The sequence below is a fragment of the Dermacentor silvarum genome, chromosome 2 (assembly GCF_013339745.2).
Source record: "Dermacentor silvarum isolate Dsil-2018 chromosome 2, BIME_Dsil_1.4, whole genome shotgun sequence".
Lineage (NCBI taxonomy): Eukaryota > Metazoa > Arthropoda > Arachnida > Ixodida > Ixodidae > Dermacentor > Dermacentor silvarum.
Genome location: NC_051155.1, coordinates 219,610,094 through 219,628,427, shown reverse-complemented (window position 1 = coordinate 219,628,427; position 18,334 = coordinate 219,610,094). Strand labels below are relative to the sequence as shown.

Genomic DNA, 18,334 nt, shown 5'->3' with positions numbered 1-18,334 from the left:
TCACGAAATGAGGCAAGCGCGGGCGCATGCGCGGTAGCTGCGGAACATGTTGGGACCCAGAAGACAGAGCTTTTCTGCTGGGTCCACCGTCAGGCACTCGAAACGTCCATTCTTGTTCGCGGCAGAGAACACCGGAAAGTTGACCTGCGACAGTGAAAAGAAAGCCCCCCACCTTCAACGTTTGGCATTCATGATAGAAGGAGGCCACATAACTCAACAGTGCAGTACAGGTATAATCGGTCTATTTGAGATCCAGAACTGGCACAGCCGATAGAAAACGAACGCACTGTACGTAGATTAATGCAGAAAACTGTTTGATGCAAACTATCGTAGTAGTACCGGAAGTACTTCAATTACTCAAACAGTGGTACGTTTAAGTTTACACATGCTGTGCGCATTGGGCCGAAACACCGGATTCGAAACTTTTGTTGTCTTTACGAAGGCCTATTTTTATTCATGCTTTGTTGACTGCAAGGCATAACAAAGAATCCTGGAGAAACGTGTAATTATAGTTCCTTGCAACGTTTTCTTCCTTGTTTCGCGAAAGACAATTTCCAATAGTTAAATTAAATTTATATTCCGGATGCCAGTGTAAGCACCTTCAACTTTTTCTGCCTCCGCCAATGGGATGCACTAGCGTTGCTTGCGCGACCGAGGAGTATAACGATCCTCGACCAACGCGGCTTCGGTCTGTCGGCCGAAAGCCCTGAGGGCGACCTTTACTAAGGCCGAGTGCATTAGAACAGTTGCAAAAATCATGCATGACATTCAACTCCACTGCACCAAAAAGTACTTTGACATTCAACAAGAAAAAAAGCACAGCTGAATTTCTTCTATAACAACTTTGCAAGCGAAAGTGAACGGAGAGACAAGATGATGATGAGGATTGAATGGCATCCCACTTGAAATGGGGCGGTGCTAAATGGTCCCCTAGCCTGCTTGATTTAATCAGATATGCTGTACATGCATGTTTTTTTTTACCTAGCATTTCACTGCGATGGCAATTATATGGTCACTCCAAGCGCATTTCTGCCATCGCCGTCGTCGTCGCCGTGATGTTGCGTATAAAGTCCGAACACGATAACATCGTCGCCGCGCACCGTACGCTGTATGTGCAAGTGAAAGCTTGCGAGGGTCAGCCGACGATCGTGGCTCAATCTCGCGCGCGCGAGGGAGAAACGCGGGGCGGAAGTGTGCAGTCTTCTGTCGCGCGCGCGGGGCACGAGGGGGGAGGCGAGAGAGGGGGGACGTTCTACACCGGTGGCTGCTGCTTACGGCGCGGCCGCGCGGTCGCCGTATTTTGACAGCGATCTGCGACGTGGACAAAGTACGCCCAGTGCAGGTAGCTTCGTATGCGCTGTGCATTCGACGTTTAGTTCGCGTTGAAGCGAGAGACAGGGCGAAGGTCAATTCGCTCGCCGCTGCTCCCACGCTTCCAGACTGTCACGTTTTGACAGAGAGTTTCCGCGGTCATCGAAAGAGATGTGTTCATGTTTACCTGCGCGCGCGTGACGCCGTGCTTGTTAATTTAGTTACTAAGCAAATGTTTGCGAGTTCATACGGCCGATGAAACTAATATCCTTACTTCGTATAGCTGTCTACTAATTTGCTATCGCAATTGATGCTTCACCTTTCGGACGAAACTGCTACTTTTTTTTGCATACCTCTTTTTTTTTCTTCAAAATCTACCTCGTACAGCTACCTTACTGTAACAGATCCGGTCGTATCAATCTTTTTCTAGCTTTTTTTTTCTTTCACCAATACTCTAAACGGATCTTGCTTATCTCAACTGCTGACCGGTTGATGTTTCCGTCCACTTTAAATCCAAGCTAAAGTGTATGTTGCCTACGGTTGTCCCTGGGTGAATCCCTTCGCATTCCATGAGGATGTGCTGAGTGGTCTCCGGAGTTTTGCTGCAGCATACACATGCCTCATCTAGTTCCGAATATTTGCTCCGGTATGTTTTTGTCCTTAGGCAACCAGCTCGAGCCTCAAATAGCAAGGCCCTTCCCTTCGCATTATTGCACAGATTTCTCTTCCAATTTCTTTCTTCCCATTCTTGTTCTTCATGAATGTTTCTTCATGATCCTTTGTTTTCATTCTTGGCATCCAATTGTCTCCGTTTCTCGCACTTACTTTCTGATGACCCCTCTGAGGGGGGGGGGGGGGGGGTATTCTATAAGAATCCACTTCGGCTGTCGCCTTTGGCTTCCGCTTCACGAGCGCGAAGGTGCCAGCCAGTCTCCTTCGCGCTCGTGAGGCCTGAGCCAATGACTACAGCCGAAGTGGACAGTCCTCTAGGTGGATTCGTACAGAATACCCCCCCCCCCCCCCCTGGTTGTCTATTTACACTTTCATCCTGTACTTTGGTCGCCAACTTTCTTGACCTGTTTCTCCATTCTGTGTACTCGCTTTTCAGGTACAGATACTTGTGCACTTTAGCCGCCCATTTATTTTCATTTATGTTCCTGAGCCTTTCTTCAAAACTAATTTTGCCCTTCGCTCCTCTGAATTCAAAAGAGGCTCAACCAAGGGAGCCTACATGTAACGCTGTTTAGCTCAACCCATGTCACCCTGCACTGCTTCATGGTGGTTTTGTCGCGGGCTCCCAACGCCATCCGGCCTATCGATATTTGCTCAACTGCCAACCCCGACAAGATATCCGATTTTAAGCATAGAATGGCATTTGCGAACGTTAGCGCTGGCACCATTACTCCTTCGCAGATTCCCCGCACCACCTCATACTTATTGTGGCCCCATAATGCTGATTCGTTATTGTTGCATTCCTCTTCCCATTATTTTCAAATTATCTTGGTGGGTGCTTCAGTAAGTATTTCCTTCGTTTGTGACGCAGACGTACTTATATTGCTTCACTATGGGAATGACTTGCTGTTGAATTGATACCACGTAGCTACTCGTCTCTTCATTAAAGACCATAATTCCCTATTTGTGCCAAACTTGAGGCCTAGATTTGTCGCTAAGTTCGCACGCAGCGCCACCTGGGGATTCCCAGCGTTCCTCGATACGTGCCTGGTACTCTCCGCATCGCTGGCCGACAGGGTACTCCCGGCAGGCGGGCGCGTCGTGCTGCACGCAGTCGAGCAGGCACTGCTGCATGCTCTGGAAGAGGCGCAGCCGCACGTTGACGCAGCTGCCCTCCGGGAAGCCCCACTCGACGCAGCTGCCGTTGGCCGGGTAGAACCAGCGCCGCTTGACGTGCTCCCGGCTGCACGGCACCAGCAGCGCCGGCTCGCGGCACTCGGCGCGCGCGCCCTGGCCCTGGTGAGAGAGAGGCTCAATCACTTCCCATACAATGACAGCGCGGGTTCATGCACACAGCCGAGCAGAGTTCTCAGCTGCGGATCAAGTGCTCAGATTCGTAACGCACGTCAGCGCCATCAATTAGTCTGTGTTTGTGACAACCTGAAGCCACGCCACGTACAAGTGGTCTTCTGGAAAATTCGCTGCTCCAAAACTTAATATATATTGAAAGAACCAGTGTTTCTGTGCATAGAAGCTCTGGAAGTGCTTCAGATTCGCTGCATCAAAGCAGAGCCTTATCAGCTCAGACCAGATTCAGCGTTCACTGCCGCGGCATCTTTCGCACTCTATACCGGTGTTGTATGGAACGGCGTTCCTGGAATTAGTTCATTTTGGGAAGAACTGAGGAACGCCACCGTTCCAATAAGGGTCGGTAGAACGGTTGCGAAAACACCCGTGTACTTAGATTTAGGTGCACGTTAAAGAACCCCAGGTGGTCCAAATTTCCGGAGTCCCGCACTACGGCGTGCTTCATAATCAGATCGTGGTTTTGGCACGTAAAACCCCATAATTTAATTTAACTACCACTTGCCTGTCACGTGACTATGGCGCATTTTTTTTTCGTGAGTTCTCCGTTACATTTTTTTATGATTGAGCTTGATTGATTATTGTGGTTTATTGGCGCAAGGGCCAGATGTGGCCAAAGAGCGCCAAGACGATAGTAATGGCTTGTTAGTGGTACATGAATAGTGAATTATATCAACATTAGATGTGGCATGGCTGTAAAGGGGCCTAAAAACAGTCGCTGTAAAGTGCGTAAAATCTATACCTAATAATATTATGGCAATGAATAATTATGTGTACTATGGACATGAACAATGAATTGCAAAAGAATGATACGACTTACAAAATATTACAATTGCAAGAATTGGCCAGAAGCACAAGCGCCTAAATAGAGCCCTTTAAACACAAGGGCCTGGAGGCATGTGCTATAAAAAACTATCACAGCAACATCCTCTGGAGAAAGGATGCGCTACGATCTTATTGGGCTAATAACATACAGGACCACATCGTCCAAGAAATCGAGGACTGCTTTGGTGTTAAAAAGCTTCAAGATTGTCACGTGACAATCTTCAACGGTTGTCACGGGTTCGTCTGTCGGACACCAACACTGAGATGCAACTATTACAGAGTTCAGACAAGGGACACTAAGTTGCGAATATGTATTCTAGACATTTTTTCCCACTCACACTGCAATATTGAATCAGCATTCATTAAACGTCGATGTATTGTTCCTTTCGACGCGGTTTCTTGTACAAGAAATTTAATTATATTGGTGCATGTGGGTAACTTTCTATTTGCACAGCTGAAGCGCAGTATCCTGACTGTGCATTTGAAGGTCCAAGTGGAAAAAGCCATATGTGTTGCACTTGTAATAGACGAGCACCAACGTTGCAGTTAGACATGTCTGTAGTATGTCCGGTACCTTTTTTTATCCAGCGGCCGTGTCCGGTGCTCCTTGAAAAAGTTCGTCTGGGAGCGTTTTTTTTTTTTTTATTCTTTTTATCTCCAGATAATCTGCTGTCGGTGATGTTCAAATTCGTATAATATATACGTAGTTTTACGTGAGTTCTAAATTGTTCTCTTTATTTCGCCTCAGGTTTATCCGACACTATATTTGAATTTTAAAAAAAAAAATCTATGTAACGTTAATGTAACGAGACGTTCCAATGTTCACGTTCCTTTCGCAACTTGTAAGGGGAACTCGTTTCAAGATTGGGAAGAAACGAGGAAGGAGCTTTCGTTCCTGATCTAGAGGAACATGTACAATACTGCTCTTTACAAAGACTGGTAGGGCTCCGATTACGCCACTTCCGCTAAATTTAAACAAGCAACAAATGAAATGGCTGGCCGCAGTCACGCGCCCTTTCTCTGGCAGCAAATGAATTTCCGTCTTCATGCAGGCACACAATAAACGGAGCACATATGAAATCGAGGCGTGAAGCGCGTTTGCTACAATTAAAATACATGACAAGAAAAAAAAAGAAGATCATTTAAACACAGGAAAGGAGTCACTATTTTCTTGGTGGACTTGACTGCCACGAAAGAAATGTCAGCGGAAGTTTACTGGAATCACTCGCACACCGCGGTCAATATACGTAGACAAAAGCAAGTACTAGAACGTCTAAATAAGAACTCTCAAACTCTGACAATAGACCGATTCTCCAACAAACTCGGCGTGTTGAGCTGTGTTCTCACCTGGCAGGCGCCGCGGCAGTGGCCTAGCGAGCGGAAGCGGTTGGGGCCCTCCAGGCACCCAGGCGGCGGCACGCTCACAGGCGTCAAGCAGCGGCGGCCGTCGAAGAAGAAAGCCGGCCACCGACTGGTCTTCTCGGAGCACGGCGTCATCTGGACGGGATCCAGGCACCGGGGATCCATCTGCCGCTGTGCGAGTGCCGTCGCCAGCTGTAGCCCGTCACATATCATTCTCGCATATCAAGAGCATTTTTTTTTTTATGCGCGCACCCTGCTGCAAAATGTAGAGTAGACCAGGTGTGTCTTGAAGGAATGTTCCGGAGCGGCCAAACAAGTGAGTTGCGCGAGCCGGAAGTGGATTTTCACTAGCGGCAGGCTACTTACTCTGTCAGAGAGTCATTGTCACGCGAAATCTCTAAATACAGCACTTTTGTGCTAACTCTTGAAGAGCTTAATTTAGGTAGATCGCACAAAATTTCACATATGTCATTCCTAGAAACAAGACCAGCGCTTCTCATGAGTGAATAAAGCCATGTTCAAGAGCAGCCAATGGCGTTGAGATCTAAATCTTCGTGTGTTGAATAATATGCTCTTCAGCAATATGTGTGAATGCCTGTCTGGTCAACCCTATAGGCATCGTGCTTTTTCGCAGCTAGCTTAAATGAAGGTGCTAGAGGTGCCGGCTTTGCACCACGGGCTAAGTCGTGCCATGGGTGAACATAAAGTGCTTGTTGGCAAATTATATTTATTTTATGAGGGTGCACGCGCGTGAACAGACCACAGGGCGCTATAGCTGTTGTAGGCTGTATGGTATGACTGCATCCATCAGCAGTATAGCTGGCTGAGTGAAAATGCTGCCGTAAATAAAAAAAGGAGGAACAGAGGGAGAAAAAGACGGACGAAGCACTGTCCGCTTTCTTCTGTCTGTCCTGTCCCATGCGCTGTTATACCATTTAACTTCAGCATGTGCCAACCGGCCCAAGTTAGCACTCTTTTGCAGTTCATACTACCGTAATCTATATATATCTCAAGGACGTCGCCGAGTTGGTAGTCTGCAGTAACTGCCAGCTTCGGCTTCATGCGATGAAGCCTCTGCAGCTCTGTAAAGTGCACATGTAAATTCTCCCGTCCAGATTCCAGAGCTCACCATCCGGCGTCCGAGTGCTGCTGTTTTTAGCAGCATGTGATCTTTATCCATCCTGCTTAATTGGATCCATGCTTCGCGCGGTATCTCTATATAAATGCATGTGGCACCTAAGGTTACTGTATGATTAGTTAGCCGTGCAGTTTCGAAACTCTACCGTGAATCTCCGCGAAGTCTGAACCGTTTACGTCGCCTGCCACCACAGTCAGCTAAATTCCCTCGCGCGCATCGCCAAGCGATAGACAACAAAGTATGGTTAGGTACAGCTTGACTTCCGAGATCGAAAGCGCGCGAACGATATCTCTCGGATCATGGATGTGCATGAGGTCGTCGCGTCGGCTTGTTTTCAGCAGGGTATATAGCCTCCACTGCACTTCTAGATGGAGGTTGCTGGAGATAAACCGGAAAATTTTGGAGGATGCTTAAGCTTCGCACTTGGAACGCGACAGCATTCAAAAATTCCTGATTGTTTGTCAGGCTTCCCGCAACTGCAGCTTTCTGTTTTCTGCCTTTCGACTAGGCCCGCCGCTGCCGTGCCGTAGGGAGGCTCCCTACCGTGCCGAGGAGGCGAGCGCCATCTGGATGGTGTTTTTGCAAGGAACCCCGACCGGGGCGCGCCGCTGTATGAATGGTAGAAATGCTGGAAAATGGGTTTGTGTTTGAGTTTTCGCTTAACAGAATTATGCTTTCTCGTATATTCGCATTACAAACCGACGCTATCATATCTGTAGGTTGTGGTTAAGTCGTACTGTACGATTTTTCTGACGCATTTTACGTTGAGAAATTCAATTACTTCACCATCGCCTCTGCGCCACGCGGAGGGCGTCTATGGTCGGGGTGGTTCGGGATGAATTTCTAGGCCGCGGACACCGTCGCCGAATTTTCTGCGGCACGGGGTCCTTAGCTATCGAGTTAATTTGCAGATCGGATTAACGCGCAGACTTTCATTTCGCACTGCTACTCCGCGACGACCTCAGTCCTCAGCACAAGCCGTCAATCCCTGACGTGCGAGACCTCGGTCGTGGTATATATAGCGTACTAGAATATTCTAGTACACTGTAGTCGTGGAGTGGTCGCCACATATCAGCTGACCATTGGCCCCCTCTGGCCACGAGCAAGGAGGCGCGTGCAAAATAAAACACTTGGAGTTTGGTTCTGAAAAAGTGTGGTTGTCTCGTATGCTCCGCTCCGTCGTGGCCTGCCAGCACGACCTGACAGAAACGCCACGCGATAGGTTGCATACTTGAAAAAGAACTTGAGACCCACCGTGTCGTTGCCGCCGAGACCGCTGTCATCTTCGCCGGCCGCAAGCTGCGTGAAGGTGGCGATGTCCGCGGCTTCGCCACTCTCCGCGACGGCGGCTGGCATCGCGCCTGCAGGCTGCGAAGGTGCCGCCGACTCGGCAGGCGGGGCCCGCTCTACAGCTGGCGCCGCTTGTACCGGCAGGGCGGCGGACACCGGCACCGACAGGTAATCCTCCTCCTGCGGCCCTGTGCTCGCCGTCTCGGCCGTGAACGCCGGCGTCCCGTACATGTGAACCACGTTCAGCGCGAGCACGCACCCGAGCACCGCCACGGCAGAGACCAGGAACACGATAACCTGTCCGTCAAACCATGGATTGCGGTGTTTTAGCGTTACTGGGATCGAAAACGGAAGCAGTAACGCCGGTAGTGACAATGATGACATCAGGTGACGCTGTGTTTAATGAACCAGGAATGAGCGGTGCTCTCTTCTATAGTAACACTCTTCTCTGCAGCGAAAAAAAAAAAGAACTATTATAGGAAGTTCCCGTCGCTGCGAAAACCTTTACGCCAAGGATAACTACAGAACGTAATAAGAGGAGCGCGTGGTTTATTTGAGCTAGCATTTGGCAGTCTCCTTTTTTCACGTCCGAAGGCGCGCTAATCTTGATCCGTGCTTTTAATGGCTGTAATTATTTCTGGCATTCTTTAGGAATAGGTGAGCCGTAAAACGAGCAATCGCAAGGAATTATGGGGCGCGCCGTCTGCTACCAGGTTCCGGTTCGACGGACGACGCGGCGGCATCGGCGGCATGCCCGGCGCACGTGCACGTGTTTTTCTACGCGGTTTCAACTGTAAGTCGTGCGAAGCTTTCCGTCCGCTTTGTCGACCAGCAATTTCGTACCATTCATGCAGCTGATTTCTAGGTTTCCGTTCACTCTGGGCGCGACGATGACGAGCCAAGAAAGGCAAGGATACGCTTTTAATCATAAAGGAACTATGGTTTCCGTTTCGGCGGCCTTTTCTGTTTCTGCCAGGTTTAGCTCTACGACATTTGCCGTTACTTGGACGCACCGTCACTGACTGCTCTGCCTGCGGGTCAGTCAGACAGGTGAAAAAGTTATCGTTATACGATAATTTATCAAGCGTATAGAAGCATTACATAGAAAATGCGATGGCTACAGCGGTGCATGCTGCTCTGTGGTCGTAGCTAAAAACCGAGATCGTCGGTATAACGGCGCAGCTAGCGCTGAAAATGATAACTTGGCGCTCTGTCAACGGCATTTCTCGGTCGAAACTCTGGGTTCATTTGAAGTGGTACGTATAGTTAGGCGTTCTCGCTTTTTTGTCAACAATGGCCGTATCGCCGTCATATTACGGCTGCACTTTATCTCTATGCGTACTGAAGGAGCTAAGGAGGGCTAGTTGGTTACGAGTATTATGTATGTATCTCGCTGTGTCCCGCTTAAATTCGCGCCGTAAAACCTCGTCTCATAATACCTCTTATGTGAATGCGAGTACTGAAATAGTTCTGGTTGCCTGAGTCAATGTTAAAGAAAGAAATATATTGGGCAATCATTCCGTGTCGGCCCTTACACAGCTAAACGCCGCCTGATAAGTGGCACTGTACGTTCATTTTCTTTTTGTTCACGGATGGTGTCTGCCTTGTTAGTTTTGGAAGTGGCAGCCATTCCTCTGATGCTTGTGCACAGCTGACTCAGCAAGGGTTGCTGCAAGGCAGTAGGTACATGCGTTCACCTTTAACGCTTGAATTTGAGCAGGCAACGGCTGAACAACCGACGATGGTTTTGCTAGGCACTGTTGTGTCTGGCGGTCCTTCGGGACACAGGAGGCCGGCGCCGACTCAGACGCTCCAACCTGGCGCCCCTTTCTCGCGGCCGAGAATTGTCACCTGGGACTGAGGGATTAGCAGTTGGTCTCCGGGCTACCTCATGCGTGGCTAAACGGCAGCGTCGCCCCTTGGTGCGGTCCCGTGAATTACCAGCGCCGCCCGAACCACAACGAGGTCCGGCGTCGATTGCGACGCGCCAAACTGGCGCCCTTTCGAGACAGCCACCGCCCTCCCTGATTCCGCGAACTGGCCGCTATGGAGAGGCGAATCTTGAAAGGGGCCAGTGTCTGGCAATCCCGGGGGAACGACATCAACGTTCGGTTCCCAAGGTGTCAACCGCTGCCTGTGTTCGGGGGCGACCTAACAAGATTGGAGGCGGAGCCCGGCGGGAAACGACGACACATCACGTGCGGGATATGGCCACCTGATCCAAGATGCTGATTGGCTAAAAGAACTACAGTGTATTCAGTCGTCGAGTTAAAGAAGGAAACGAAAGGGATAAAACAGGGGACTTGAGTGTTGTGAGAGACGCTTCACCATGTAGAGACGCTTGAGGCTTGACCATGTAGAGCACGCTTGACCATGTAGAGCACGCTCGACCATGGAGAACGCTCGGAGATGTAAACGCTACCACATGCAAAGATGTTAGCACGTAGACGGCTCCAATATTCTGGAGCCCTTCTTGTAAAATACCATGTACAGTGTATATAAAACAGTTTTCTAATCTCCCTGGATAACTCCTCCTCTTGGCACCTGGCACGGCATCATACATGGAACCTTCGTGGCCGCTCGGACCATCACCATTCGCAACAGCACCTGCAACCGGGTAATCTTCGAGTGGGACAAAGCCGGTCTGCAAGCGCAAGTGGCTCAGTCAGCTAAGGCATTGCGCCGCTGAGCACGAGCTCGCGGGATCGAATCCCGGCCGCGGCGGCCGCATTTCGATGGAAGCGAAATGCAAAAACGCCCGTGTGCTTGCGTTGTAGTGCACGTTAAAGAACCCCAGGTGGTCAAAATTAATCCGGTGCCCTCCAATACGGCGTGCCTCATAATCATAACTGGTTTTGGCACGTAAAACCCCAGAAAGAAGAACAGACTGCAAGCCCATCGATGGAATTCAACGGCGAAGCGGTGGAGGCGGCGGCGCTCACTCGAACCGGAAACAGCTAGCAGACGGCGCATCCCACAATCCCTCGCTATTTTACGGGTTACCTATTGAGGCTTCGTGCAATATTTCGGTGCCACTGTGTGGTGTGTCCTGGTTCAAGGTCGTCAGGAGTCCTGGTTCAAGGTCGTCACCGTAGAACTATGTTATATATGCTTCGTCTTCCTTCCCTATGGCAAGCTGCTTAATGTGGGACTTATGCTGCCACATATCAGGTGGATACCTGTTGTTTAACGAAGACAGCACTGTGTCAAGTACTTCATAGAACCTCTGGCGGTACATGTCACTCGCTGATGGAAACACGTGAGCTGAGGAACCTTCATAATAGCGGCGTGGGGTCTTCTTTCGCCTAGCGGCTAGAACACACGGGTCCTCAACTTCTACTTTTCCTGCCTCTGCCATACATATGTGGGTCACACGCTTCATTTTGAAGTTAATCTCCGCCGAGTTCAAGCTTGGGCCATCCGAGATGGCTGGGGTCCCTTCGCGTGCGCTGTCTCCCCGCGCGCCTAGTGTTATGTTTCCGCTGGTGCTTATACGGTGGAAAATACGCTTCCTTTTCAGCGTCAGACGGGTTCTGGCGAAGTACCGATAAGCGAGGTGCTCACTATTGGTTTTGTCGTTGCTGCTCATGCTGTGTTTGTAGCCGGTGCACATTGCCACATCCGCAGCCGCGGTAGAAGCGAGCTCGACGCCTGTTTTATATTTCTCCTTTTATTGCGACTGCAATTGCATGTATCGACACCCCAGGCAAGTTTTCGCTGTCGTCGTCACTGTGATATTCCGTATAAAGTCCAAAAGTCTTTAAGAGTGAGCAACCTATACGCTGTGGATGGGAGAAAAAGCGCGTAACACTGAGCCGAAAAGGATCGCGGCTTGATCGACATTACCTTCCCACGCCGTCAATATTCGGGTTAGTTGGAGGTCACATGATCAAATGCGCGCATAGGGAGGAGAGCACGCGTCTTCTCATCTAGCCCTGCCGCAGCTGCAAATTACTGTGTGCGGTTGACGCTTACGCGGCCCGCGTGCCGTATTCAATTGTTGGTAATCATTGGGGGGTGCAATGATCTTTTTTTTTCCGAGTCCTAGTAGAAGCTCTGATGCGCATGACTGCTATTGATACTGATTTCGAGTGAATCCGGCTTGGCCTCCCTTCGGTTACTAAGTTATATATATATATATATATATATATATATATATATATATATATATGACCTCTGCATGCACGTTGCGATGTTTCCATCCCCAATAAATGTTGTAAATTATTGAGTTTTGTTTTCATGAGTCTCTAGCATTTCCTACAGGAAAGAGAAGCAATACTGAGACACATATCATTCACGTGTATTTCACACACCGTTGATGAAAGACTCTGCCGAAGGGGTCACTGAAGTCTTCAGGTCTTTTTCAGTGTCAAAAAAGTGTGCAAAGCATTTTGTAGCGAGTTGAACATACAGCAACATATTGATTCTCTGGACATAGACTATCCATATCATTAGAAATAATTATTGGTTGGCTAGCTCTTTCTCTTTAAAAATATAATAAACTTTGCCTGTGTACACATTGAAATATAATGTGTCCGTGAATGGTGTTCACACTGGAAATTTAAATAACATGTTGGAGTTAAAAAATACGGATGAGGGAGCCGCCGTTGGAGCTTCTAATGCGCTTGTTTTGCTATTGCTAGGATTTTCAGAAATAAAGCGAAATTATGAATAAAAGCCGTGAACGTCCGCGTCAACAATGATGCAGTGAGCTTTTAGCCACAATAACATTGTAAGGGAAAATGTAGAGGCAACTCAAAAGAAACCTTAAACGGTTTGGGTAACAGGACTCTGGTACTGAGCGGGGGGAGGGGGGGGGGGTTCGGCATCGCCGGGCAGGTACTGAGCAGGGGGGAGGGGTGGGGGGGCTCTGCCCCCCCCCCCCCCCGGAAAATTCTGGAGGGGGCTCGAGCCCCGGAGCCCCCCCGTAGTCGGCGCCTATGAGTGTCGCTGTTTACAAATTCTCCAAGATGCTCACCTTCTTGCTGGTCAGGCGGAAGCCGACGGACGACGTGGTGGACGCGTGTTCCATTCGGACACGCCTAGGGGAGTCCTCCTTCGTGATCAGCTGCTGCTGCTCCATGGCGCGATATGACTTGTCGAGGATCGGCGCTGTTCGCGACGTGTCCGCTACGCAAGACGGCTACAGAATCAAATGGAAGCAACGGCTGGCTCGTGGACTCCGCGCTCGTGCTTCGACCACGAAACAGCTCGCGCCAGTGTACAAGCTTGCTACCACGTTTCTTCGTCTTCGGCGTAGAAGCACGCAAGTTTACCATGATAACCGCGAATATCTAACATGCCAAAGTGCGCAATTCGAATATTTAGCCGATTCTGGCTACCCCGTGGGCTCAGCTACAAAAAAGCAAGATTGAATAATCTTGCTTTTCACCGTGGCTTGTGAGCATGTGTCATATACAAGATGATGTGGCTAAATTAGCCAAGGTTTTTTAATAGAGAGAGAGAAACGAGATGGAAAAGGAAAGTTTTAAAGGGGCCCTGAACCACGTTTCTTTGAAGCCTCAAAATGCATTGGAACGACTATGTTTTCAAAAAGACCGAGTATAAGCGCACATACTTGGAGCGCAATATTTACTTTTCTCATTTCCCCACAACGTCCTGCGTTCCGAAAGAGCGAGCCGGGTGGCGCCCCCCCACCACCTACGGCATCAATCAGGTCCCAGATGAGCAAGTGGCACAATGCTTACGCATACTTAGACAACTCCCAGAGGAGTTTCTGCGTGAATTTTTGCTGTCGTCATTCCGTCCGGTGAAGCTGCTTGAGCCGCTTTCTTCAGCAAAATTGTTGCTACAAGGCATATTCAAACCATTCTCTTCGCTGAACAGATCGAGCCACCATCCTCGGCTGAACCCCGCACGCTTTCACTCGCACCTACAGCATACGGCGTTCGGCCATGGTGTTATCGCACTTGGACTTTACACGTAACATCACGGCGATAACGACAACGGCGAAAATGCGCCCGGAGTGACCATATAATTGCTATCGCAATAAAATTAGTCTATGCGTCTTGCCGGTTAGGCAAATCGCTATGCTGCATCGCTATGCTGCAGAAAGTGTTGCAGGAGATTAATGGAGCCCTGAAATACTTCTCTATCTCGCGGACAACTTTCTGTGGCAATGAAAGGAAAGCTACGGGCGCGTGGATGCTGCACATGGTGTTACCGCGTCAAGTAGCCCGGCAGCGTTTAACAGTGCTTTTGGTTGCTCGGAACAGACGCTGAATCGACGCCGCTTCCACGTGCGACGGTTTCGCGTTTGGCCAGACGCGTAAGAGAAAAGTCACAACATAAGTAAACTTTTACCACGGCCGCTGGATAAAAAAAAGGGGGTGGGGGCACCTTTCTTTTTTTTAATGCGAAGCATCTTATGCTCGGGGCTGTCGCTCCCTCCCTCCCTCCGCCGTGCGGCGTCCACTTCCGGTTCCACTTCCGGAAGCCAGCTTCCGGCTTCCGGAGAACGCTTCCGGCGTTTTGCCCGAATGATCCCCAGGTGCTTCGCCCAATCATCATCATTCACTTCGTCCTCTCATTCTCCTCCCGCAACGCCGCGATGAGTGCCACGGACAGCGCCAGCGTTAACGCCAGTGTCAGCGCCGTGGACAGCGCCGCGAAGAAGAGGGCTCGAGCCGCTGCCACGAAACGGCAGCGGCGACAGGCCGATCTGAAAACTAATGGGAACTTGAGTCGACCCCATGGCTGCTTCGCATACTACTCAGGGTTCCCCTACGGGAAGATGGTGTAATTTTTTTTTTTTTTTTTATCCAGCGGCCGTGCTTTTACACTCAGTCTTGGTGCGGGCTCCCCTAGCCTCGGAGCAGATGCGTCTGATCAGATGAAGCACCCGGTGCGCTTGCTGCCTAATTTCGCGGATCCAAGCTTCTGCTGAGCCATTTGCCGTGGTGACGACGCCTAGTACGCGTAGCTGGGGAGCTGGTGTCAGAGCACATCCAGATAGATGCAGGTGGATAAGCGTGTCCAGAAGCCGTCGACGGCCCCAGCTGTTCGCAACCGACATGTAGAGCGTCTTCTCTGTTGAAAGTGTCAGTCCTATGGATTTACACCACTCGTCGGCTGTGTTGAGTGCTTGCTGTAAGGCGGATTCCTGTCGTCGCAGGTCGTTGTGAACACTCCATACGGTAATAACATCGGCGTATATAATGCAGTACATGTCTGAAATCGCTGCCAAAGCCCACCCGAGGGGTAACATTGCCAGGTTAAAGAGCGACGGTGGAAGCACCGACCACTGTGGCACATCCCGCTTTGCGTTGAAGCTGCCGGTTGCGTGTCCCGCCACACGGATGGCAAACGTCCGTTGAGTGAGGAAGCACTTTTTTTTTTTACACTCAGTGGTGTGTTGTGTCTTATTTAACAGTTGCTAATAAGCTGTTTCTGTTTTGTCGTCCCATGCCTAAACCAACGTGGATTAAAACGCGGAACTCTTTTCAGAAGCGCTCTCACTTGTGCGCTCTTTGCCTCCGTAGCTTTCCCTTCATTGACACAGAAAGTTGTCCACGAGCATCACTATTCATAGAATGGCCCGACTATGAAAGGATGTCACCTCACGAATCTCCTGCCGCAAAATATTTCGAACTCTTGAACTATAAGCGGAGTTGGAGATATACTTATCGCACCGACGCGCGGCTTTCTCTCTCCTTTTGTCCCCCTAGCGCGCTGTAAGCTACACTGGTGAGATAGCAAGGGGGCAACCCCTCCGCCCCCCCCCCCTCCCCTCCCCAATAGTAGGGCGTACTACGCTATTTGCGTTTCAGGCGTACGTGGCGCTCTCTCGGGCCACTTCAAGCCCCTCGATACTACTACTATTGCAGCAAGCTGGTGAAAGAGCTTCAGAACCACTGATCTGAATGATCCCTCTCGCGCTGCCTCACGTCGTCACGCGCCTGTCACCCTCAGAGACCAATCAGAGCATGGCATTGTCAGAGCGTTTCGCCGGCGAGACTTTACGGCGGGATAAAGTCACTGGAACCTGGAAAGTACCGCAACCGCCGAAGCGCGCGCAGGCAACACCGTGCTGTTGTAACCAGATTTGGCCCAACGCGTCTCTCGGATAAGACGCGCTCGTACAGGCCAGTTACAGTAACGTCGGTGATATATAGAATGACAATACAAGCCATAAAATTGGAACTGTCGAAGTGGCTGGAGAAAAATGATGTACTGAGGGAACTACAGAATGGGTTCAGACCAGACAGACGCTTAGAGGATAATATGTTTGTACTAACTCAGTGCATAGAGATTTCAGTAGCTCAGAATAGACCTTTATCGACAGCATTTCTAGGAAGGAAGGAAAATAAGAGGCGAAAGGCAAAAAAGACTCGACAGCATTTCTAGATGTTAAGGGAGCCTATGACAACGTAGACAGGGAATTGTTATGGGATATTCTTAAGCACAAAGGCATAGATGACGATTTCGTGGAGCTGCTGAGGAAGATATATAGAGACAACCGAGTACAAGTTGTATGGGAAGGCCGAAAGGGTAATGAAGGGGTGGGAATTCACCAAGGACTGAAGCAAGGATGTCTTCTGTCTCCATTGTTGTCCACGCTTTATGTTAAGGGCATAGAAAGGCGACTGGAAAACAGCGAATTAGGGTTTGCTTTATCCTACATGCGCAATGAGCAAATGGTGCAACAAAAGGTCCCTGGACTGTTGCATACGGACGACATAGTGCTACTAGCGGACAATATACAAGACACTTAAAGGCACTTGCGAATATCTGTGGCAACAGCAGCGACAAATCGATGCCTTAAGTTTAGCACAGAGAAATCGGGAATTATGATCTTTAATGAAGAGACGAGTAATTACGTGGTGTCAATTCAACAAGTCATACCCATAGTCAAGCAATATAAGTACCTCGGCATATACATAAACGAAGACTTGCTCAAGCACCCACCCAGATAACCTGAAAATAAAGCGGAGGCGGAATGCAGCAACAGTGAAACACAGAGCACTGTGGGGCCACAATAAGTATGAGCCACGCTTGCCATCGTGTAAACACAGCCACCTGTAGCACGCGCCCCAGCGCAAATTGGCGCGCGGTCAGCGCGGTTGCTCCAACAGAAAGAAAAGCGACCGAGATGTTCAAATCTGCCCGCTAGGGATGGAATCAGCGCTGGTGCAGAGGGCGGAAACTTAAGGTGGCCTCGGATCGCTTGGAATGTGCACGAAGGGCTTGCCGGCTTCTCCTTCTTTCTGGGGTTTTACGTGCCACAACCAGCTCTGATTATGAGGCACGCGGTAGTGGAGGGCTCCGGAGTAATTTTGACCACCTGGGGTTCTTTAACGTGCACTACAACGCAAGCAAACGGGCGTTTTTGCATTTCGCTTCCATCGAAATGCGACCGCCGAGGCCGGGATTCGATCCCGCGACTTCGTGCTCAGCAGCGCAACGCCTTAGCTGACTGAGCCACCCCGGTGGCTCGCGCTCCAGTCTGGCCGTGCTACGTGGTGTGGACAAGCTTTGTCCTGCACCAGCTTGAGCGACGGATAGTCAGATCGCGCATTTTGAAGCGCTTTTAAGAGCACAATACAAAGCTATGTCTAACAAGGCGTCCAGCCAAATGCTAGCTAGCGCGCGCAGGCAAACTTACATGTGGTCTGGAAGACGACGATATGCATTGGTAAGTAGTCACAACAGACTCAAAACAGGGCAAGTGAACGACTCAGGCAGGTAATGTTTGTAAGAGCATGCATATGCAATACGCCGTGCCGCCTCACATGATTGAAAACGCAACATTAAGCAGACGACCGTCGATCGAGACCGGATGAGCATACTTTTTTTTTGTCTTTGAGATCGCAGACATTTATTGAACTCGAAGTTAGCAATAGTATTACTGAGAATGGTCTCGCCATTACAAGATCTGCCAATACATATTCGGCCGCTTGTTCACTCGCAACTTAGCTACCAAGGAGAGAGCAATTTTGTAGCGTTCTTGACACAAGATTGTAAAATCCCTGCTGCTTTCAGTGCAATATTTGGCTCGCATGTTCAAGAAGCCTCGTCTACTGATCGGCAACGTTTTCTTGCTATGTTCAGTAAGTGCTTCAGGGCCCCTTTAAGTTTTAGATACTCTAATATCAACTGTTTCGCAAAAGCTCCTCTTCACATGGTTTCCAGTATGTACGTTGGATCTGTATTTTACTCAAGTCTTCCTGTCCTTTTTCCTCATTAATTTCTATGGCACTACACACTAAGAAAGTCCGGGTATGAAGCATATTAAAAGGCAGAATTAAATGCACGACAGCTTGGCACTTGTGGTAGAGCCATCAAAGCGCCCATTCTTGCTTGCTTGAAGAAATCTTCCGAGTGCAACGACATCCAAGATGACCAGACAAA

General features: G+C 49.6%; 1 protein-coding gene across 1 annotated transcript; it reads right to left on the bottom strand.

Moving 5' to 3' along the window:
• Positions 1-13,251, bottom strand: LOC119440712 (uncharacterized). Its single transcript, XM_049663022.1, has 5 exons — positions 12,942-13,251; positions 7,928-8,260; positions 5,521-5,706; positions 3,031-3,279; positions 1-144 (listed from the first exon to the last, which is right to left on the bottom strand). The coding sequence occupies exons 1-5, from the start codon at positions 13,044-13,046 to the stop codon at positions 1-3; spliced, it is 1,017 nt and encodes a 338-aa protein (XP_049518979.1). The 5' UTR covers positions 13,047-13,251.
• Between the last annotated feature and the right edge of the window lie 5,083 nt (positions 13,252-18,334).

What these genes read in the sequence shown, in the direction of transcription:
- LOC119440712 (XM_049663022.1), bottom strand. Translation starts at nt 13,046, where the DNA reads ATGGAGCAGCAGCAGCTGATCACGAAGGAGGACTCCCCTAGGCGTGTC. An exon ending in GTCTCGGCGGCAACGACACG is followed by an intron (nt 5,707 to 7,927) that starts GTGGGTCTCAAG and finishes GCACTCGCACAG; the next exon opens with CGGCAGATGGATCCCCGGTG. An exon ending in AGCGATGCGGAGAGTACCAG is followed by an intron (nt 145 to 3,030) that starts GCACGTATCGAG and finishes TCACTGTCGCAG; the next exon opens with GTCAACTTTCCGGTGTTCTC.